Below are 20,790 nucleotides of genomic sequence, written 5' to 3' on the forward strand. Positions count from 1 at the left end.
GCAGTGGAGCGGGGAGGGGAGGGACGTGAGGCATGGGGGTCACGGAGCTGCTGAGAGCGGGAGTCAGTGCGGGCAAGGGCAGGGCTCAGCTCTCCGGCCTCTGGCTCCGGGGGCCTCACCAGAGCAGTTGCCGAGGGGGCAAGGCCGGAAGTGGCCGTCCAGTCGTGTGCAGGGGGGGCCCGCCCCCGTCCCCGTCCCCGCCCCTCCGGGCGCTGGTCCCTGGTGCCGATAGCGCTGCTGCACCAGCACCCGACAGGAGCATCGCGTCCAGCTGCTCCAGCTGCTCCACACACACTCCTCTGGGGACCAAGGTGGGGGGATGCCAGCCAGGCCCCTCCAGCTTCTCTCCTCCCTTCCCGCCCCTCCCCTGCCCTCTACTCTCATCCCAGCCCTGGCCAACGCCCTGCGCAGGAAAAGGGCAAGAGGGAGCCAAGAATTCACACAAGTCCTAATTCGCCGTGTTCCCTGTCACTCAGCAGCGAGGGTCACATCCCAAAGGGCTCAGAGGAAAAGATGGTGGGAAGGGGAAAGAAACGAGATCAAATATCAGGGGGATAGATGGATATCTCGGGCGGGGGGGGGGGGGTGGTGCGGAAATCTGGGGTTTGGGAAAACATGCCACTCCCTGTATTTTTCCCGTGCGCACTCACCCAGGCAGGGCCCTGGGTAGCAGGCCCGGGTGTCCAGGTGCAGGAAGGTGCTGTTGCAGGTGGGGTCGGCTCTGGCCAGCGGGCAGGGGCAGGACCCAGAGCGGGAGGCCAGGCCGGGGCCGCAGCTGCGGGAACAGGGCCCCCAGGGGCCCCAGGAGCAGGCGTCCAGCAGCCCCAGGCAAGGCTGCCGTCCACAGCTCTGGGTCTGGGTACCAGGGCCCAGGCAGGGGGCCCCGCTGCGGTGAGGGGCCAAGGCCACGCAGTCCCGGGTGCGAACCTGGTTTCCACCTCCACAGGAGACGGAGCATTCAGACCAAGGGGACCACAGCGTCCAAGCCCTGGGTACTGTGGGAGGGCACAAGTAAGGTCAGAGAAGGTCCCGATGGCTGGTCGGGACCTCCGTGGCACAGGGGGTGGTGGCTGGAAGTAGGGGTGGGAGGGAAATAGGAGACACGCGGCAAACAGAGGTGGGGGGAGGTGGGAGCGGGACATAAACTCCGGACCTGCACACTCGATGTCTTCACATATGATGCCCTCCGGGGTGCAGGAGCTGAAGGGAGGAGACCAGACTCAGGGACACTGCCATCCGCCCTGTCCCCGCTCCACCCCTGCCTCTGCCCAGACTTACCACTGCTGGCACTCGCCCTGCAGCCAGCTGTCCCCCAAGGTGTGGAGGCGGGCACCGTGCAGGCACAGGGGTGGGCATGGGGGCTGAGAGCAGGGCCGGCTCTGGGACTGCTCCTCCCGGCACTCTGGAGCCCATGAGCCAGACGTGGAGGACCTTTGTGGGGCCCGGGGCACAGAAGGTGAGTGATGGCCCAGGGCCCTTCATCACTCCTCCACCTCCTGGTGGGACACCAGATGGGAAAGCCTGGGGTGGGCGTGGAGGTGGCTAAAGGCAAGGATGACCAGGGACAAAGGTGGGGCCAGGGCACAGAGTGGGCATGCCCCCGGGGGGCAGGATCCAGGAGCTCTGCATCAGAGAGGGAGACCGCGTCCAGGCGTGGCGGACCGGGGTTGGGGGAGGTGACACTAGCTTGGCCCAGCCCCATACACACCGGAAGCGGCTCTGCTGCCCTCCGGGCCCACACGAGTGGCTGCAGGGACTCCAGGCTGACCAGCGGCTCCAGGCGCAGTGGGCAGGCGGTGGGCAGGGCTGAGCCGTGCAGGAAAGCCGCCCGGCCCGGCAGGTGCAGGTGCGGCAGGCTTCCCGGTGCTGGCTCCCTGGGGCCCAGCTGTGGCCCTGGGCATCCGTACACTCGCAGTGCCCGATCGGCACACAGCCTCCGTCCTGCTCCAGGAAGCCTGCGGGGAGGCAGCCCTCCAGAGCTGTGCAGGCACCCGGGGTCCCACCTGCCTTCCCACCGAGTCGCTGTGATGTGCCCAGGGGCCAGGGCAGCACCCACCCTCGGAGCAGCGGCAGCCCGGCTGGCAGGCCTGGCCGTCCTGACACACGACCCCCTCCTGGAGGTCTGAGCAGCGGCGGGGGCAGCGGTTGGCACAGCTGACCATCTCCATGCCCGCTGGGCAGCCCTGCTCTGAGCACATGGGGAGGACCAGAGTCAAGAGGGCCCTGAGCACCAGCAACCCTCTTCCTGCCTGCCTGGGAACCACTCCTACCTCCACGAAGCTGTACTCCCATCCTTCTCCCCATGTTGGTGCCCATAGAAACATGGGGCCTTGGGGAGGCCCTGGAATGGGGACATTCTGAGTGACAAGGAGTTCCTCTCACCTACCTGGGGGTTCCCGGCACCTAGCCTGGCACCCAATAAATGTCGTCGAGCTGGACTAAATTTGTGCATCTAAGAAGCCAACATGCTCACCTACGTGGCTGCTTTGTGTTCACCTGGAGGGGATGGGGGGGGGGGTGTCCTAATAGTATTGGAAGGCCCTAGAGGGACCAAGGTCCATGGGGTCGGTGAGCTCAGAAGGAGCTGAAGCTGGGAGGAGCCTGTCTGGCTCAGCCCAATCCCAGGTGCAAGTGCACTCACGACCGTAACCCTCAAATCCTCCGAAAACCTTGACGGGGCTGGGTGATTCTCCAGGAACAGGAGGATGAACAAGATGGCGAGAATGAGTTCTAGTGCAGCTGGGGGTGGGCAGCTCACCCCGGGCAGGTCCTCGCCCAGTGCCCAGATCCCACCGTCCACCCCCCGCGGGCCTCAGGGTTTTCTCAGCTGGCCAGTGAGCGTCTCCATCCCAACATGTCGCGGGAACGCAATTAGAGGTGGGGGTGGGAAGAGCTGTGCGGGATGTCCCCACCGCCATACCACAGGGCCCGGGATTGCAGAGCCGCACGTGGTGCCTCTCCCCCACGCAGGGGGCACCCCCGTTCTTGGGCGGGGGGCTCGAGCAGCTGCGGCTCCTCAGGGACCAGCCCCCCCCACAGCTCCGGTCACACCAGGACCAGGGGCTCCAGCGTGACCAGCCTCCAGGCACTGCGTGGAAAAGAGAAGGGCCAGGTGAGGGATCTGGCTCAGGCAGCGGGGGCCCCCCACGCACCAGGCGCCTGGGGCAGGGTTGTGCACGGAGATGGAAGCACCACAGGGGCACATGATGCCAGGGAAGGGCGCGTCCTGGTCCTCGGCGGCCGGCCTCACCTGGGCAAGCCCGCAGGCTGCAGAAGCGGTGCTCCTGGTAAGCGGTGAGGATGTCAGGGCACCAGTGCCCGCCGGGCCCCGGGGGGTGGTATGCCCGCAGCCGGCGCTGCTGGCCCACCCCGCAGCTTCGGGAGCAAGGTTCCCACGGGGCCCAGGCCGTCCAGGAACAGTTCCCGGCCATGCAGCCAGGGCTGGGGCACAGGGGCAGCTCTGCGGGCCAGGACAGGACCAGACAAAGCTGAGCTGGAGCCCACCCCGCTCTGCTCGAGGGCAGACCTCCTCGTCTGCGAGGGCCAGCCGTGACCTCATCCAGACCTTTGGGCTCCTGTTTAGGATCTAACACTGGCTGTTGTGGGGCTTTGGCAACTACGCCCCAGACTCACAGACTCACAGGGTACTGAGGGATTTGGATGGGAATTTCGGGGGGACTGTTCAGTACACACACAAGTGAGGGTTTTCTTGGGTGCTGGCAGTGGCTCCCCAACAGTTGCCGGGCTGACACAAAGCACCCAGGGTCCAGAGTCACACACGGGTTCATGATTAGGTGTCAGGGTGAGAGTTCAGGATTTGCTTCAGGAGTATTAGATGTTGGGGGCTGGATGTGAGACAAGGGCTGGGAGCCAGAATGAGCTGTTTGAGGGAGGATGCTGGCATTAGACGGGATGGCCGTGGTTTGGACATAGGTCAGGGTCAGAGGTCAAGACTGGAAGGCGCACCTGTGCAGGAGGGCAGGTTGCAAGGGCGCTCCTGTGAAGTGTCCCCCCCGGTGCAGTTTGCCAGGCAGAGGCGAGCGCGGCCACGCCAAGCAGGGTGAGTGGGGTCTGTGCAGGTGCGAGAACATGGGGACCACGGCGACCATGGGCCCCAGCCGCCTGAGGGGAGAGGAGGGAGGGGCACCTCCTGACGAGTCAACCCTGGGCTCCAGGGCTCCCAGGAAGCAGGGCTGGGAAGGGAGGAGGCCCTGGGCTTGTTCTTCCCAAAGGGAGGCCATGTGCAAGGGTGCAGGCAGTCTGGGGCCAGGACCCAAGGAGTCTGGCTACCTGGAAGGCTGGTCACTGGCTCCACCGTGGACCCTTCAGCCCCTGTGCCAAAGAAGAATCCTGCTCAGTGTTTCTGAGCCTGCACCGCACCAGGACCAAACCTGAAGCTGGTGGCCACGTTCCAAACCCATCACTATCTGGTTCAGCCCCTCGTCAGCTTGGTCTCCAACCGACCCTCTGGGCCCCAAGCACAGTACTTCCTCATGGCAGCAAGGCCTTGGCTCAAGCCGCTCCTGCTACCTGGCATTCCTTCCCCTCCAATGATTGTCAAGGTCCTCTCCCTCCTCAAACCCCACATGCTGCCTCCCCAGGAAGCCCTCCTACACTGACCCTCCAGGAGAATTCTCAACCTCCCCAATCTTCCATAGCATGTGCGCCCTCCTACAGGGCTCACCACATGCTGAGATGGGTTATCTGAGCCCCTGGATTCCAAGGTCAGAGTCCTCACTATCCCCCTAACACACACAGCGTGGTGCATTTGGCAAGAGCTCCAGAAACGTTGGTTACACCGGAATCGAAGAGACACACACAGCTAGCAGGCGAGGAAGAGAGATCCAGAGACAGCAACTCGGATGGGCAGAGGCAGGAAAGGACAACGGAAGGGTTGAGGTGTATTTGGCCAGACTCTCCCTTCCCACTTCCCTCACCTGGGCAGTCTGGGCTGGGGCAGTACTTGAGCTCCTGGAGGGTCCCTCGGCAGCCCTGGCTGCCCGGGGCGAGTGAGGCCTGCAAACACCGGCGGCTGCGGGTGCGGGTGCCCAGCCCACCACAGGAGCGGGAACACGGGCCCCACGGCCCCCAGGGACTGAAGCCATCAGCGGCCTTAGAGCAGTTGCCCACTGAACAAGACAGCCTCCCATGCACACAAGAGCTGGGGAAACAGCATGGGGGTGAGGGGCTGGGCAGGATAGACCCTGAGAGAAAGGGGTGTTGGCAAGCGTCTCCATCCCAAAGAACAGGAGACACAGCCAAGGTTACCCAGGCCAGGCAGGGCCAGGGCAGCCAACGCCTCCCCCTCCCTTGACTCCAAATCTCTCCCCCACCCTCACCGTCCCCCTCACCAGTTGCTACAGCCTGTACGGAGGGTCTGGCCTGAGCCCAGTTCATCTCCAGGCCCAAGGGGCTGACCGCCCTCTCCCAAAATGGGTGAGTGAGCCCCCGGGTCAGTGCCGGCAGCCCCCAGCTCCTGCAGCAGCAAGGCGGTCAGCACACAGGGGCACTCCTGGCGGGTGGGAGGGAGGAGAAAAGGCAATTGCACAGGTCAGGTGCCAGCCCTCTGCACCTCCTTGGGCGAGGGGGTGGGGGGAGGATATGTGAGGTTTCAGGGGGGGCTCTGGGCACCAGAAGAGCATTCCCTGGAGCAAGGGGAGCCGTTTCCCTGAGTCAGGGGTGTGAACCTGAGAGCCTAGTGGCCTCTGAGCTAGACCTGTAACGGCCAGGAGCTTTCCTGCATACAGATCTCAGCTGGGACACAGGCAGGACCAGAGGAGGCCCCCAGGGGACAGGACTTGGAGAGAGCACTCAGGCAGAAAGGGCCTCAGCCAGGAATCAGACGCCTGATCCCTAGCTTTGCCAATAACTGCATGACTCAGTGTGTCCCTTTCCCTCCCTGGGGCCCCCTCAGTGTCATCAGCTCTAAGTCAAGCAAATGGGACCAGGTGGCTGCTCAGGTCTTTCTGAGTTTGGCTGGAACTCTGGCTGGGGGAAGCCCCTGGACGCCGGCTTCACGATTAGGTAGGATTAAAGACTGAGAAGGAAATCCCCACGTGCCCATAGAGCTTGGCAGAGCAGAGCTGACACTGGCCTGCTGTCCAGACCCCACAGCGGGAGACGAGGAGTCTGGGGCCAGGCAGAGTGGAGGTTGGGTATGCTTCCCCACAGGGGTCTGGCAGGGAAAGGGGGACTGTGAGGACCCACGATTTCCTGTCCCAGCCTGCATGGCGTGGGGAGCCACTGCCCTTGGCTGCCAGCTGCTGGGCGGCAAGAAGCCAGAGGGGGCATCTGGCCACACCTCAGTCCTGGGTGTCTCCGTGCTGGAGTTGAGAGCCAGGAACAGCGGCTGCTGAAGAGCAGGAGCCCAGACAAGCTCCCCACTCCAGGGACCCAGCGACATCCAGAGCCTGCACAGCCTCAGCTGTCTGCTCTGGGAGCTCGGCCCCTGCCTGACTCACACAGACAGTCTCACAGGACTGTGCTTGCCTGGGGTCACATGAGGAAGCGGGGAGCTGTCCAGAGGCCACAGAGTCTGCAGAGGTGAGCAGCTGCAGGGGAGGGGGAGGAAAGGCAGGGGAGGGGAAGGGAGGGGAGGGTCTTGGGCTCCTGGCTGAGTGGGTTCTGACCTGGACACAGGACAGGTGGTGCTGGAAGGTGCCTTCAGGGCAGTGGCAGCCTTCTTCACAGCCGGTGGAGAAGCAGCCCACCTGGCGAGTGACGTGGGCACAGGAGAAGGGACACCCCTCGCCGGGCCGGCATTCCCGGTACAAACGTCCAGCTGGGCAGCCAGCCTCTGGGACAACACTCGGGTCAGTGCCCAGCTCTGGCCTGCACTGCCCTCAATGGCTACTTCTGTGCTCACCCCACGGCCTGCTTACTCACCCCAGTACCCACCTTCCCACAGCTCCCCAGTTGTGCAGACAATACCTTCCCTGGGTTGTGCCCCTCAGGGCCAATGTCACACCCTCCCACAGGCTCTCCTCCCTGAATCTGGCTACTTCCTCCTCCACATGCCCATCACTGGCCCCGGGAAAGGGCAGTGTAGGGGGATGGGACGGAAGAGGTCAAAGGCACCTATGAGTTAGCATCAGAGGCCAACATGGGAATCCGTCAAGGGCAGACCCCGGCCGGGGCTCACCTCTGCAGACCTGGGTGCGGCAGGTGCGGCTCTGGCGGGCAGGCCCAGGGCAGGGGGGCCGGGCGCACCTCCGGGAGCGGAGCTGCTCCCCTCCCCCGCAAGAAACACTGCAGTCCTCCCAGGGGCCCCAGGAGCCCCACACTCCAGGCCCAGGGCAGCTGGGCACCTCCTGGCACTGCAGGACGCCCTCCATACAGGTGCTGGGGACAAGGGAGGGGGCTTCAGAAGACAGCACCCTGGCCAACTCCCACAAGAGCCCCCACTGCCCGGCTCTGCAGCCTACCCCCTCCCTGCTCCTCTTGACTCACCAGTTGTCACAGGGCCCGGTCACCATCTCTCCGGGTTCCAGGCTCTCCCAGGAGCTGAGCCCAGACCCTGCTGACCGGCTCTGGTTCTCAGGGATCCCTGAGGGCACGAGTCGGGATGGGACCCCAGACAGCTCAGCGGGCCCCGCACCCTCAACCCTTCCTCCTATCCCACTGCCTTCTACCTCCCTCCCTATCAGCCTACACCCCACGGGTGCCCCAGATCCTGGGCCTGGGAGGTGGAAGCCCCAGCCTGGAGCAGGGATGCGGGGGGATGCACGAGACACTAACGCCTGGAGCAACATCCTGCAGCCCAGGCTGGGCTCCGGAGCCAGACAGGCAGAGGCCAGGCCGGCGGGCACCGCGGTGCTCGGGAGAAATGGGGAGAGCATGGAAAGAAGCACTGACCCATGGCTCCAGGCTGGTACTGGCAGCGGCAGAGGGCAGGAGGCACACAGAGGCCGTCCTGGAACAGCCGGCCAGGGGGGCACCCGCAGCTGGGCTGGCAGCCCGTCGAGCCCGGCTGGCACGCACTCCCGGGAGACAGGTCCTGACAGGAGCGGGGACAGGGCCGCCCACAGGGGAGAAGACCCTGGCCACCCCCACACTCTGTGGCGGGAAGGAAGCAGAGAGGGCAGACGCTGAGCAGGGGCCCATCCTGCAGGACCCCAGGACTCAGGGGGCAAGCCCTCCTGCCTCACCACCCCCAGCCGCCTGACTTTCCACCTTGTCCCAGGACCACAAGGTGAGGGATCTAAATGCTGCCTCTCAAAGCAAGTGACATGCATGCGTATACTGGGGACAAAGGCCAGAGCCCGTGTCTCCCAAGCCTTCCAAGGGACCCTCCCTGACCTCTACAGAAGCCCTTACCTGTGCATTTTGTGGAATTGTCCTGGCAGGGGCGACTCTGCCTGTGGCCCCCAGGGCAGGGCCTGCCTCCCTCGGGGGTGGGGGGCCAGATACACACCCGGCTCCGATGGGACTGCCCCAGGCACGCGTCACAGGAAGACCACAGTCCCCATGGGCTCCAGGCTCCGTCCACTGTGCCGGGAAGACAGCATCAACTGCCCTAGGAGGCCTAGGAGGTGCCCGGCCTATTGAGCTTTGAGCAGACAAGTGGGGGCATCTCACCTGGGCACTCGGGCGAGCTGGGGCAGGTCTCCTTCTGATGCTGGGCCCCTGCCTCCCCTGCTTCCCCGGGACACGGGGCGCCCCCGTGCTGAGGGGCGGGGCAAGCACAGGCCCTGGAGCGGGTCCTCGTCTGGCCCCTGCAGGGCTGGGAGCACGCCGTCCACTCCGACCATGGGCACCAGCCACCAGGCACTGCGGCAGGGGACAATGGAAGGGCACTGGGGCACAGACATCCCTTCCCCCGTCCCAGCCCTCGCTGTGACCCCGGCCGCTTTTCCTCACCTCCCCCTGAGCTGGGACATACGTACCTGGGCAAGGCAGGTCTGTGCAGCTCAGCCTCCCCTCTGAACAGGTGCTGGGCAGGGCATGCAGGCACAGGAAGGGGGACAGCAGCTCAGCCCTGCCTGTGTTCTCCACATGCACCCCTCTTAGGCTGCCTCTTCCCTTCCCCTCACCGCTACGCCCTCCTTTCCCTTCAGGCTCTCGGATGCCCTTTCGCCATTCTCCAGAGCATCTAGACCCTTCTCCCTGTCCCATTCAGGGACCTCTCGGGTGTCCTGCAGGCTCCCTGCAGGTCGCTGACCAGTGCGTCCTACTGGGGTGTGACCACAGGCAGTGTGCTGCTAACGGGGGCCGGCCAGCGAGGAGGAACATCATATCTATCACCCCGCCCTCCCCTCAGAGCACACACCCAGCCTTCCACGTCTTCCAGAGAGCAGATGCACAGAGCTGGCTGCCTCGGTCTCCCCACCCGTCAGACCAGAGTTTCAGAGTGCCTGCCCGCATCTCCTCGGGGATTGTAGGAGTCTAACCTACAGCAGCTGAGGCCCGGGAGAGCTCAGGCGCACCCCACCCTCAGCCTTGCACCTGCTTTCTGCCCACATGGCCGCCTCACCAGTAGTTGCAGCCATCAGGCCTCAGCAGCCGAGCTCCTGAGCGGTGTCGCTCCCCACTCAGCAGGTCCAGGCAGCCACAGTGGCTGGGCTGCACGCAGAAGTCCCCGTCAGCACTCAGCACCTGGCCTGGAGGGCAGTAACAGCCGGGCTGGCAGTGCCACACGCAGTGCTGGGGGGCAACAAGTTGGGGGGGGGGCCTCTGGTCAGCAGAAAACAGTGCTGAAGGGGCAGGGAGGGGAAAGATGAGGCGAAGGAGGAGGCTGAGGGGTGTGCAGAGGCAGAAGGCGTGGTTCTCCAGTTCGCAGTCGTCGTCATGTTCTAAACACGGTTTCTGGGGCCCCTGGGGGGCTCAGTCGGTTAAGCGTCCGACTTCGGCTCAGGTCACGATCTCACAGTTCGTGGGTTCGAGCCCCGCATCGGGCTCTCTGCTGCCAGCACAGAACCTGGATCCTGCTTCGGATCCTCTGTCCCCCGCGCCCCCCACCCCCCGCCCCTTCCCTGCTTGCCCTCTCTCTCTTCCTCTCTCAAAAATAAACATTAAAAAAAATTTTATATATAAAATAAAACATTTTCAGTCGTGTCCCCTCCCCAGGGGAGGAGAGACCACGAAGGGCTTCCCTGGGTGGGAGTGTCCTCCAAATGTGAATCCTGTGGAGGGTTCCATGGGGGACCTGGTTAGTGTCTGGGAACCGAGGCATCTCCCAGAACGCAGGGAGCAGGGCAATGGAAGCTGGCTTGGGGCGGGGGGAGGGGGGAGTCATTTGGGAAGGAGGTAGGGTCCCCTGGGGAAGCTGGGAGCCAAGAACTTGTCCTCCTTCCTCCCAGCTCACCCTGTGCAGCTCCTGCCTGACCCTCTCAGACAGGGCCCTGCACAGGGCCCCAAGGCTGTCCCTTCGGCATCCTTGATTCAGGCCAGCTTCCGCGCCACACTGCTGCAGGCTCCGTGGGTCAGAGACCCTGTCTGCGCCTGCCTCTGTCCCTCTCCATGGTCCTGGACAGGCATTCCATGAAGGCTCACACACAAGCACACGTACACTCAGAATCAGGGTGTATGCGCCAAAAGGCTCACGGTGTTTGAGATGATGTAATGGAATGATCTCCCCTCCCTCTGTGTTTATGGAATCTTTGTAATAAAATGTCTAAATCGAGAAAGGCTTGATGGGCTGCTGGGTGAGGTTCACTCCTGAGACGGTCTCTGGAACAAAGGGGAGCCAGTCTGATGGGCACTGACCCCATCCCTCCTCACCAGTGCCAGGCTGCCCCAGGCCCAAAGAGGTCATGACCCAAAGCCGCACCCTGCCCTCCTGCAAAGTAACGCTTGGGGCCAGAGGTCAGGCAGGCATTCCGAGGGAGCCAGACTCACCACAAGATCGTCACAGGAGCGAGGACAGGGAGGGCCACAGGGGCTGTACTCAGCCCCTTGAATGGTGGTGCAGTTGGTCACTGGGGAAGGGGACAGGGTGGGTTGAGAGCCATGTGGGTGCCGCCCACCCCAGCCCATCTCTCCATAGTGTTCCCTGACCCCTGTGCCCCGTTCCTGGCAGGTACCTGGGCATGGCAGGGCCTGGCAGGCCTCTCCCTGGGCCCGAGGCCCCTCGCAGTAATCCCCCAGGCCCTGGGGTGGGGGCTGGTCACAGGCTCGCATCCGGCTCCGCAGGCCCCCCCCACAGCTCCGGCTACAGCTGGACCAGGGCCCCCAAGGACCCCAGCCCCCAGCTCCTGGGATGACAGCAAAAGAGCAGCTGGGGGAGGGGCCGGCCAGGGCTGGGGGCCAGCTGGCGCAAGGCAGCAGGTATCCACAGGGCATGGAGGGCACCATCCTGGGCACCACGGGACTCACGGTCACATGCTGCCAGGAGGCAGTGCTCTTCCTCAGCATCGGAGCCTGGGCAAAGAGGCGTAGGCAAGGTCAGTGGGGACGGCAGCCCCAGGATGGATGGTTCCGCTGTGGGGGGCCTGGTGCAGAAACGGTGCCGGTGGCGTCGGGCAGGGCCACAGGAGGCCGAGCACTCGCTCCACGGGGTCCAGGGGGACCACACGGGCTGACCTGGGGTACAGACGAGGGAAAGGCCGAGAGAGAGAGAGGATGAAGTGAGCACAGGCTGGAGGCACTGGCCTGGGCAGAGCACCCCTTCTCCCTTCCCCCAACTCTGCCCCTGGTGGGGAGCAAGCAGGGGGCACAGTCAGGTGCAAGGCCCCTTCCTCACCCTCCTCACAGGGCCAGGAGGTGCAGTTGGTGATGAGCCCAGAAACACAGGAGCTGGAAGAAAACAGCAGAAGTTCGGAGGCGCTGTCACAGGCTGAAGTGTATTCCCCCAAATTCACACGTTGAAGCCCTAACGCCCAGTATTCAGAATGTGACCTGATTTGGAAACGATGTCTTTATAGAGATGAGCAAGTCACAGTGAGGGCACTACGGTCCAATATGACTGGTGTCTTTATTTATTTACTTGTTTGTTTATTTATTTATGTTCATTTATTTTTGAGAGACAGAGCATGAGCAGGGGAAGGGCAGAGAGAGAGGGAGACACAGAATCCAAAGCAGGCTCCAGGCTCCCAGCTGTCAGCACAGAGCCCAGCACGGGGCTTGAACCCATGAACCATGAGATCATGACCTGAGTGGGTTGCAGGAAGGCAGCTACAAGCCAAGGGACGCCAAGGCTCGCCAGCCACCACAGAAGAGAAGGTTCTGGAATGGATTCTCCCTCCCGGCCCTCAGGAGGAACCACCCTGCTGACTCCTTGCTCTTAGATTTCTAGTCTCCTGAACTGTCAGAAGACAAGCCCCAGGTCTGCTGTGTGGTTGTTGCAGCCTCAGCAGACAGAGACGCGTGGGAAAAGAAAGGTTGGTGGGGATGGTGTGGACACAGGCCCCAGATTGCTGACCGGCTGTGCCTGTGGGCCCAGGGGGATGGCCCACTGGAGGCCATCATCCCCAGCACTGAGGAGGGACAGCAGGGTGCCCCCGGGTCACGGGACCATCGGGTGGGGTGGGGGTCTTACCAGTTCTCACACGGACGAAGCACCACGCTGCCCGGGGGATAAAGGCGCCCCCCATGGGCACAGGGGCAGTCCTGGGAGGGCACACACACGTTGTTCTGGAATCAAAAACCATCATTTTCTGGATTCCAGGTGGGTCTGGCCTAACCCGCTCCCCGCAGTCAGAACCCAGCACCCCTCAGGCTCCCACCCTCCAACGCCACCCAGCCTCCTTCCACAAACACCTGTCACCACCCTGTGGAAAACCCGCACCAGCAGTTACAGAAGCCGTGGGGGAGGGGCATGGACCCCCCCCCAATCTCTGGGAGGAAAAAGACCATCTCCAATTGCAGGACATGAGACCGAACTGTCAAATGCCCATGAAATCAGCCAACAAAATACGAAACACGTGATCCATATAGCAACGATGTTTTAAAAAAAAAAAAAAAAACAACTCTATGTTTTCATCAAAAAAATTAAAACCGATGAAATCATGCATACAGGAAGTTTGGAAATTATGCATACAGGAAGTTTGGACAAAAGTTGCTAATGCTTCAAATTAAAAACAAAAACAAAAACAAAAAAAAACAAAACTGCCACCCATCAGTACACGATTCAAAGTCAAACGTAGTGAGGTGTGGGCCAGGCCCTGGGAGGCCCTTTCACCATTTCAGAGACCCTGATGAACAGACACATTATTACCCCAACTTGACAAATGAAGAAACGGAGGCATGGGAGCACGCATCCTAAGGTCACAGGGCTGCTAGAAGAAGAGTCTGATTTGAACTCAGACCCCGCTGGACTCTGGCCCCTTAGCCACACCCCACATTTATCCCTGTAAATTTTATCCCCAGAAATTTATCCCTGTAAACCCTCCCCACCACCCCACAAGCTTCTGTCCAAATTCCACTGCGCCCGCCTCACTTCCCTGCCTTCCAACAGCAGTGCCGCCTCCAGCTCTCCACCCCCTGCAATCTCTGACAGTCAAATCAGGATCACCTCCTCCAGGAAGCCTGCTGTCACTCACCCAGTCCCCGCCAATCTGCATTTTGAGCTCCACAGTATGCAAAGCTCACTTCCTGTGTAAGGATGGTTCTACCTCCATTCTAGGCGCTCTGGGTCTGGTTTCCCCAGACCAGAGGCTTCATGAGGGCAGACTTTACTTTCTCCCCATGGTGGAGCCCCCATCGCAAGACTAAGCATGCAACAGGTGCTCAATAAATGACTAATGATAACATAAGACAACAGAGCACTCAAGGAGGCATGAATCACAAAGATCTTGTAGACCTATCACCATTTCACAAATGGGAAAAGAGAGGTCCAGGGAAGCATGACCGTGTCTCACCCAGGGTCACCTGCTGGCTGCTGGCAGAGCTGAGCCATGACCCCTGAGTTCAGTGCTTTTTCCTCAACTCTCAAGCCCCATACCCTTGGTTCTCCCCTGCCCAGGTCGCTGGGAGGTCAGGTCAGGGAAGACACTCACCAGCAGGAACGTCCCAGGTGGACAGTAACAGCCAGGGTGGCAGGTCTGGTCAGCCCCTTGCAGGACACTGAGCTCTGCACACGAGGCAGGGCCCTGGGCACAGTCCAGCCACCGCTGGCCCCCGGGACACACGCCAGGCACCGGCCCTGGGGTCACAGAAATTGATAACTAGCCCAGGCACAGTAAACTCTTTCCCGGGCTCCTAACCCAGGAGAGGCATCGGCTCTAGATGTGGCCAGGGAGGTCACAGGCTGCATGGCAGCTCAGGGAGAAGGGTTCCTGGGGTGACAGGGAGGGGTTGACAGGGCGCTGGGTTGGGGGGGATGACTACTGGGGGTACGGGAGCAGTGGAGGAGGTGGGGACAGCCCTCACCTGCACAGGGCTGCAGACCACAGGTGGAGAAGTCCACAAGGCTGTGCGGGCCACTGCCTCGGGTGCGGTTCCGGTAGCCACCGCCGCAGGGCACGGAGCACGGAGACCAGGGGCCCCACTCCCCACGAGGACCTGGAGTGGCAGCCCAGGTCACTGCGGGCCCTACCTCCCATACCCACCACAGCCCTCTCCTCCACCCAGACCCCTTCTTTCTCGAACCTACAGGATCACAATCCATCCCAGGAGACCTCACTCCTCCCTGGCCTGGAGCAGGGCTGGCCTCCACGGAGGACCCCTCTTAGGGAATGACTCTCGGGGCTCTCTGGGGACATCCTCCTGGCATCTTTTATGCTAGGCCCTTGTACCACTCTTGGGGTCTGGAGGGGGGAGTGAGTGGAGTGTTTCCTGGCTCTTCTCTGGGGGATTCTGAGGACCTCAGTCCCAGCTCTCACCCCGACATGGCCGCAGGCTGCAGAATTCGGCCTCCATATTGGGGCCCTGGCACGCAGCACCCCCAAAGGCAGCTGGGGGTGCGGTGCCCGCCCGGAAGCGCCGCCGAATGCCCACGTTGCAGCTGTGGCTGCAGAGACTCCAGGGGGTCCAGGGGCTCCAACCACAGGCCACTGCCAGGGTGGGTACGGAGATGGGCACAGTGGGTGTGAAGCCAGGTCAGGTCATCCCTGGTCCCCAACTTCCCTGGGGCACCATCGACATCCCCAGGAGTTGATCTAAAGAGGCCAGCATCCCCTGTGGTCCCTGAGGACCCACCACTGCTGATTCCTGGGCATCGGGGTACCTGGGCAGGGCTCTGAGGTGCACACCATCTCACCGGAGATACAGGTGCTGCAGAAAGAGGACCCATCATGGCCACCATCAGGCCCCGCCCCTTGGAGCTCTATGTACCTGCCCCCAGGGGGACACGGCCGGCACACCACCGAGGCCGGGCACAGAAGTCCAAGGTACAGAAGTGAAACCCCGCAGAAGGGTCTAGAAAGTAAAGCCCCGTGGCCCCCTTGAACTTCATGAGGTGACTGAGGATTCTCACCCAGGCCCTCCCGCCTAGCTCCACCCTCCGTGGGCTCCCTGATGCCCCAGGCACTGTGCTGTCCTTTGTCCCACACTTTTATCCAGGAGTCACCTTTACGTGCTTTCCTTTCCATCTGTATTTATCACACAGTTTGGAAAGGACTTTGAGCAGCTCTACGGGGCCAGGTAGGAGCCATTTCGAAAGAGTACACCCCAGTGTGAGCCTCTTGGAAAGAACAGTGTGCTTTTCTCTCCTTTTGCTTTTCTCCAACAAACGTGTTCAAGTTGCCCCCCGTCCAATACGTGGAAGTCCCAGAAAAAGCATCGAAGAAGGAAAAAGCAAAAGAGAAAGAGGTGGGGGAGAGGAAGCATGAAGGGGACTGTGGGGGGGGGTCGGGGGATGGACAGGGGACAGGGAAGAAAAGGGAAGAGGAACAAGAAGAACAGAGAAAATGAAATGAAATGTAAGAAAAGGAAAGAAAAATGAGAGAAGCACAAGGCAGGGTGGGGCGGGGGAGGGGCGGGGGTGGGGCGGGGTCGCGTGTCCCCTGCCAGCAGGGCCTAGTGTCAGCTTGGAGTGTTGGGGGCTTCAAGGTGTTTGAGCAGAAACCCAGTGGATCTCAACATCCAGGAAAGAGAAACAGGGGTGACTGAAAGGGAGGGTAGAAGACCCTCTCCAGCCCCTGCTTCCTTCACAAATCACCTCCCCCCACTTCGCCTCCCTTCCCCCCCCCTCCCCCCCCCGGGGCTGGCAGCTTACCAGTTATTGCAGGAGTCCAGCCGAGCCACTGCTCCCGGTGCGTAGAGCTGCCCGTGCAGCTGGCAGGGGCACCGACTGCGGGGCAAGCAGCTGGCATTGTGCAGGAAGAGGCCAGGGGGACAGGCGCAGCCGGGGGCGCAGAAGCTGGTACACTCCACCCCAGGGTCCTGAGCCAGGCACAGCTGAGGGCAGGGGCCCCCGTCCTGGCGGCACTGCTCCACCGAACGGAACACCATGTCCCCTGGGCACTGGGCTGGACGGGCAGACAGAGAGGGTCTCAGCATGGGCAGGAGGAAAGGGCCAGGGGATGGAGGGGCCAAGGGGAAGCTACATGCCGGTGGTCGGGGAGCAGGACTGAGGAGCCACGGGAAACCCCTCCCACTCCCCCTCCCTTGCAGGCTCGCTCCAGTGTCTGAAAGGTTGCCAGTAAAGATTCATAGCTTTGCCGGACTTTAATACAAATATCCTTGGAAGTAGAGCAGGAAGACAGAAGCCACCTGGGCCAGGAGTGGGACAAAGGAGAAAGGACAGGGAGAATGGGGCCAAGGGCTTCTAAAGAAGGGCTGGCCCTGCTTCTCAAAATTCCTGCAGTGAGTGGTTCTGCCCAGAGGCCAGTCTGACCTCCTCGGCCACATGCCTGGGAAGGAGGCCTTGGGCAGGGAGGAGCAAAGACTGGGGACCAGTGCCCGGTCCTCAGGGTATGGGAGCCAGAGGAGGGAGACACAGGAAATCCGGGAGTCTCTTAGTTCAGGGTATGGCCTGACCTGGAGCCAGAGGTCAGTGATGTGAGAAGGTGGGGTGGAGAGAGGTCAAAATCCCCGGGGGGCTGGCTGGACGTGGCTGGGTAGAGAACGGCAAGGGTTAGGGGGAGGTTGGCACCTGTGCAGGGCCGCGTGTTGCAGTCCCTGGTCTGGCTGTGAGGTCCCTGGCACTCGGGGTCCCCAGGGGTGGAGCCGGAGCAGCTGCGCCCACGAATCTGGATGCCCCCATCACAGGGGGCTGAGCAGGTGGACCAGGGAGCCCACAGACCCCAGATGCTTTGCGCTGTCAGGAAGAGCCAAGTTTGTCATCACGGACGCTGGCAAAGGTGCGGGTAGGGGACGGGGTGCAGGAGGGCCACACCTCCAGGACTGTCCCAAAGGTCCCTTCAGGTCCGGCCCACCCTGTGAATCACAGGCTGGGGGTGGAGGAGATTCTTCGGGACAATAGGTTTGCTCTAGCCTCCCTGCCCCAGGTGCCCAAGGGGTCATTCTTCTCCCTTGTTCCTCATCCCACCCTAGTGCCCAGGCCACTCCGGGGACAGAGGGGGCACACCTGGGCACACAGGGGGGCTGCAGGGCTCCTCCTGGGTGGCTTCTCCTGGGCAGGAGGTGTCACCGGGGCTGGGGCAGAGCCGGGAACGACTGCGCCACCCAGGGCCTCCTCCAAGGGTAAGGCAGCTCCTGGAGCAGGAAGACCAGGGCTCCCAGAGCGTCCAGCCCAGCGACTCTGGAGGAGAAAAGGACAGGCCTTCTGCACAGGGTTCCTGGCAGACTGGGAGGGAGACCGGGTCAGGTCTGAGAAGCCTCTGCCCCTCGAAAGTGGAAGGTAGGACCCCCCCCCCCCCCCGGCCCAGGCCTCTCTCTCGAAGCACAGCTCCTGCTCAGCCAAGCTCCAGCTCAGGCCACACTCTACCCGTGAGCTCGGCTGGCACCTCATGTCCACCACCCACCCTCACATTTTCCCCCAGATCAACTCATCTAGAGTCTTCTAAACGCCTATCCTTCATTTCTCTTCCATGCTAGAAACCCCAGTCGCCAAAGACACCTGTCGGTGCACCAGCAGCCATTCCTTCCTCTTCCTTCCCTCCTCTGCTATGAGAGCCTGGCCCAGACCCCACAGACCCATGCTCGCACCCACAACTCCTATTCTCGCCTCTGTCCCATCTGCCTGCAGAGACCTCTGCCGTCACCTGCTCTGCCTGAGGACACCCTGGGCCATGAAAGAGGGAAACAGCCTGGGCTCCCTCATCTGGCATCTGTGTGCTCCTGATTGCCTGCCCCACCCTCACTCACTCGGCCAGCAGGACCAGCTTCACCCCTGCTCTCAGAACACCCCATCCCCCCAAGACCAGCCTGGGCTGGGCATGTGGGAGGGGGGGTGCCGCCTGGGCCTCACCCTCTGTCTTGTCCCCGACAAAGCCCCATGCATCAAGGCCCCTTCTGGGGCTGCCTCCTGGACCAGAAGGCCGCACTGACCCCATGTAGGTGGCCGGCGGCCCAATCGGTCATGCCCTGTCCCCAGGGTGGGAATTGGGAGGAGGAAGGCAGGCATGAGGGTTGGGGGGTGAGTAGCAGGCTCCCATCCGGGCTCCTGACCTACCTGTCCCACATTCCACGTGGCAGGCCTGCAGCTCCTGCCTGTTGCCTTCACACGGGGCACCCCCAGAAGCAGCCGGAGGGTTGGAAGGGGACCTGGGGGGGATAGGTGGCCTGGGCACCCGCTCTCCTCTGCCTGCCCTCATTCCTGTCTTCCCGGTCACCTGTTCTCCAACCGTCACCTTCTCCACCCTCCAGCACCCCTTCCCTTCCTTCTCCCATATTCCTCTCCCTGCCCCCTACCCCCGCCACAATGGCTCCGTCCTGCACACCTGAACCGAGTTCGCACTCCAGAGCCACAGGAGCGGTCACAGGGACCCCAGGAGGACCAAGCTGACCAGCCACAGGACACAGGGCAGCCCCCGGGCTCGCACACCAGGGCCCCTTTCTCGCACACGCTGCAGGGGAGGGAGAGGCCGAGGAGGTCAGGACTGGGAAGGGGGGTGTGGAGAGGGGCTGGTCCCCTGACCCAGGCACTCCCTGCCACAGCAGACATCCTCACCAGCGGCTACAGTTGTCCAGGAGGAAGGGCACCCCCGGCTGCTTCACCTCTTCGCCCACCAGGCAAGGGCACTCAGAGAGGGGCAGGCAGCGGCCATCATGGAGGAGAAGCCCAGGGGGGCAGCGGCATCCTGGGGTGGAGGCAGGAGGGCACTCAGCCCCACGCAGGGGGGCAGTGGGGCGGGGAGGCTGGAGACCGAAGGCTGGTGAGTATCCTCCTCCCGAGGGCTCTGTCTGCCGCACCCTGACTGCTGGGTGTGCCTCACCTTCCAGACAGCGTCCACTGCATGTTCTGTTGGCCTCAGGATCCAAGCAGGACGGCGGACATGGTGGCACCAGCCCCTTCTGGCACAGCTCAGCACTGATGTGAACACGGCCCAGCCCACAGTCTGGTGGGAGAGGGACACTAGGTGGGGCGGGTAGCAGGAGGCCCGGTGACCTTCCGTAAGAGCCCCACCCCCACAGGGCTCCATCCCTGGATGCCCCTGCCCAGCCCTGCTCCCTTACCTGTGTCACCCGTGCAGGGCTGCAAGCCACAGGGTGCCCGCTCTTGGGAGGCCCCAGGGCAGGGAGCACCACCATTCTTGGGCGGAGGATCCACGCAGCTCCTCCTCCGACTTCTGTGGCCACCCCCACAGGAGACGCTGCAGGGCCCCCAGGCCTCCCACACAGCCCACACCCCAGCCACTGTGGGGGGAAAAAGGATGGAGGCGGACCAGGTGAGCCCAAGGAGACTCAGACCGCGCTGGAGAAAGCAAGGTGGCAGGGTAGAGAAGGGGCCTGTGTGGTGGCCAGCTAGGTGGCCTAGGGCAGCACCACGGGACTCAACTCAGCTCTTCTCCTGTCCCAGGAAACCTCCCCTTGGAGGGACTTGAGCAAAGATCTCTAGGTGCCTCCCAGGATGAAGGCTCTGGTCCCTAGAAAAGGGCTGGGGCAGTGGGGAGACTGGAGCGGGGCTCCTCCTGGTGGCAGCAGAAAAAACCAGGTTAGGAGACCAGGTGTGGGAAACCCCTCTCTGGAGCAGAGGCAAGGTCGGGACTACTCCCTCGCACCTACAGAACACAAGGGCTAGGAGGCCTTAGGCGCAGCCTGGGAACACCCTCACTCTGAAGTGGAAACAGCTTTACCGATCCAGTCCCCACACTAGAGGAGGGTAGGAACCCATCCAGGGCCATTCAGGCAGGGAAAGGGCAAGGCCAGGGGCAGCCTTCCTCCTAAGCCCTTTGGAGGTACGAGGCTGTGACTTCAGAAGGGGCTGTCCCCCTAGAGTCGTGGAGAGGAGCCCAGACACCGGGGTCCCCAAGAGTGCAAGGGCACTCCCCCAGGTGGGTCTCGGATAGGAATCCACCCCAGGTGTCCCTTCCGGGGGCAGAGGGGGCGGGGTCCTGAGGAGGCCTGGGTGCCAGTCACCTGGGCAGGCCTGCACGAAGCAGGGCTGGCTGCGGAGCCTGTCAGACGGGCAGGTGCCCCCAGGCAGGGGAGGCCGCAGCAGGTCCCGGCGCTGGAAGGCGAGGCCCAGCCCACAGCTGCGGCTGCAGCTGCTCCAGCCAGACCAGGGCGCCAGCCCACAGTCCACTGCAAGGGGATGGGTGCGCAGGACTCAGAGGGGGCTCGTGCAGGAGCGGGGCCCTCAGAGGTGTCCCCTGGCCAGGTCCGTACCACAGCCGTCCTCGTCAGAGCCGTCCTGGCAGTCAGGCCGCAGGTCACAGCGTCGCTCGGCCGGCAGGCACTCCCCACTATCGCAGCTCAGCTGGCTCGGGGAGCAGAGGGCTTTCGAGGCCGGCAGCCCAGGCAGGGCCGTGGTGGGCACCGGGAAGGGCGCGGCGCTCGCTGCCAGCA

General features: G+C 62.9%; 1 protein-coding gene across 1 annotated transcript in view; it reads right to left on the bottom strand.

The window, feature by feature from the left end:
• The window catches only part of SSPO (SCO-spondin), a gene marked incomplete at its 5' end in the record, with an annotated part of 55,390 nt that overhangs the window by 8,668 nt on the left and 25,932 nt on the right, over positions 1–20,790 (bottom strand). Inside the window, 39 exons of the mRNA XM_086680801.1 lie at positions 120–299; positions 651–995; positions 1,154–1,200; positions 1,279–1,431; positions 1,709–1,955; positions 2,057–2,188; positions 2,921–3,088; positions 3,251–3,460; positions 3,967–4,122; positions 4,291–4,332; positions 4,938–5,161; positions 5,352–5,512; positions 6,630–6,796; positions 7,142–7,341; positions 7,450–7,546; positions 7,855–8,055; positions 8,317–8,487; positions 8,578–8,769; positions 8,886–8,932; positions 9,473–9,642; positions 10,837–10,916; positions 11,022–11,192; positions 11,314–11,520; positions 11,681–11,733; positions 12,476–12,570; positions 13,935–14,080; positions 14,308–14,439; positions 14,760–14,930; positions 15,104–15,150; positions 16,094–16,346; positions 16,973–17,137; positions 17,408–17,581; positions 18,455–18,546; positions 18,723–18,848; positions 18,953–19,082; positions 19,218–19,340; positions 19,459–19,638; positions 20,362–20,526; positions 20,611–20,781. Of these exons, the coding sequence (XP_086536927.1) occupies positions 120–299; positions 651–995; positions 1,154–1,200; positions 1,279–1,431; positions 1,709–1,955; positions 2,057–2,188; positions 2,921–3,088; positions 3,251–3,460; positions 3,967–4,122; positions 4,291–4,332; positions 4,938–5,161; positions 5,352–5,512; positions 6,630–6,796; positions 7,142–7,341; positions 7,450–7,546; positions 7,855–8,055; positions 8,317–8,487; positions 8,578–8,769; positions 8,886–8,932; positions 9,473–9,642; positions 10,837–10,916; positions 11,022–11,192; positions 11,314–11,520; positions 11,681–11,733; positions 12,476–12,570; positions 13,935–14,080; positions 14,308–14,439; positions 14,760–14,930; positions 15,104–15,150; positions 16,094–16,346; positions 16,973–17,137; positions 17,408–17,581; positions 18,455–18,546; positions 18,723–18,848; positions 18,953–19,082; positions 19,218–19,340; positions 19,459–19,638; positions 20,362–20,526; positions 20,611–20,781 (5,991 nt within the window). The remainder of the gene's footprint in view (positions 1–119; positions 300–650; positions 996–1,153; positions 1,201–1,278; positions 1,432–1,708; positions 1,956–2,056; positions 2,189–2,920; positions 3,089–3,250; positions 3,461–3,966; positions 4,123–4,290; positions 4,333–4,937; positions 5,162–5,351; positions 5,513–6,629; positions 6,797–7,141; positions 7,342–7,449; positions 7,547–7,854; positions 8,056–8,316; positions 8,488–8,577; positions 8,770–8,885; positions 8,933–9,472; positions 9,643–10,836; positions 10,917–11,021; positions 11,193–11,313; positions 11,521–11,680; positions 11,734–12,475; positions 12,571–13,934; positions 14,081–14,307; positions 14,440–14,759; positions 14,931–15,103; positions 15,151–16,093; positions 16,347–16,972; positions 17,138–17,407; positions 17,582–18,454; positions 18,547–18,722; positions 18,849–18,952; positions 19,083–19,217; positions 19,341–19,458; positions 19,639–20,361; positions 20,527–20,610; positions 20,782–20,790) is intronic.

The sequence above is a fragment of the Puma concolor genome, chromosome A2 (assembly GCF_028749965.1).
Source record: "Puma concolor isolate L17-30 chromosome A2, mPumCon1.1.hap2, whole genome shotgun sequence".
Lineage (NCBI taxonomy): Eukaryota > Metazoa > Chordata > Mammalia > Carnivora > Felidae > Puma > Puma concolor.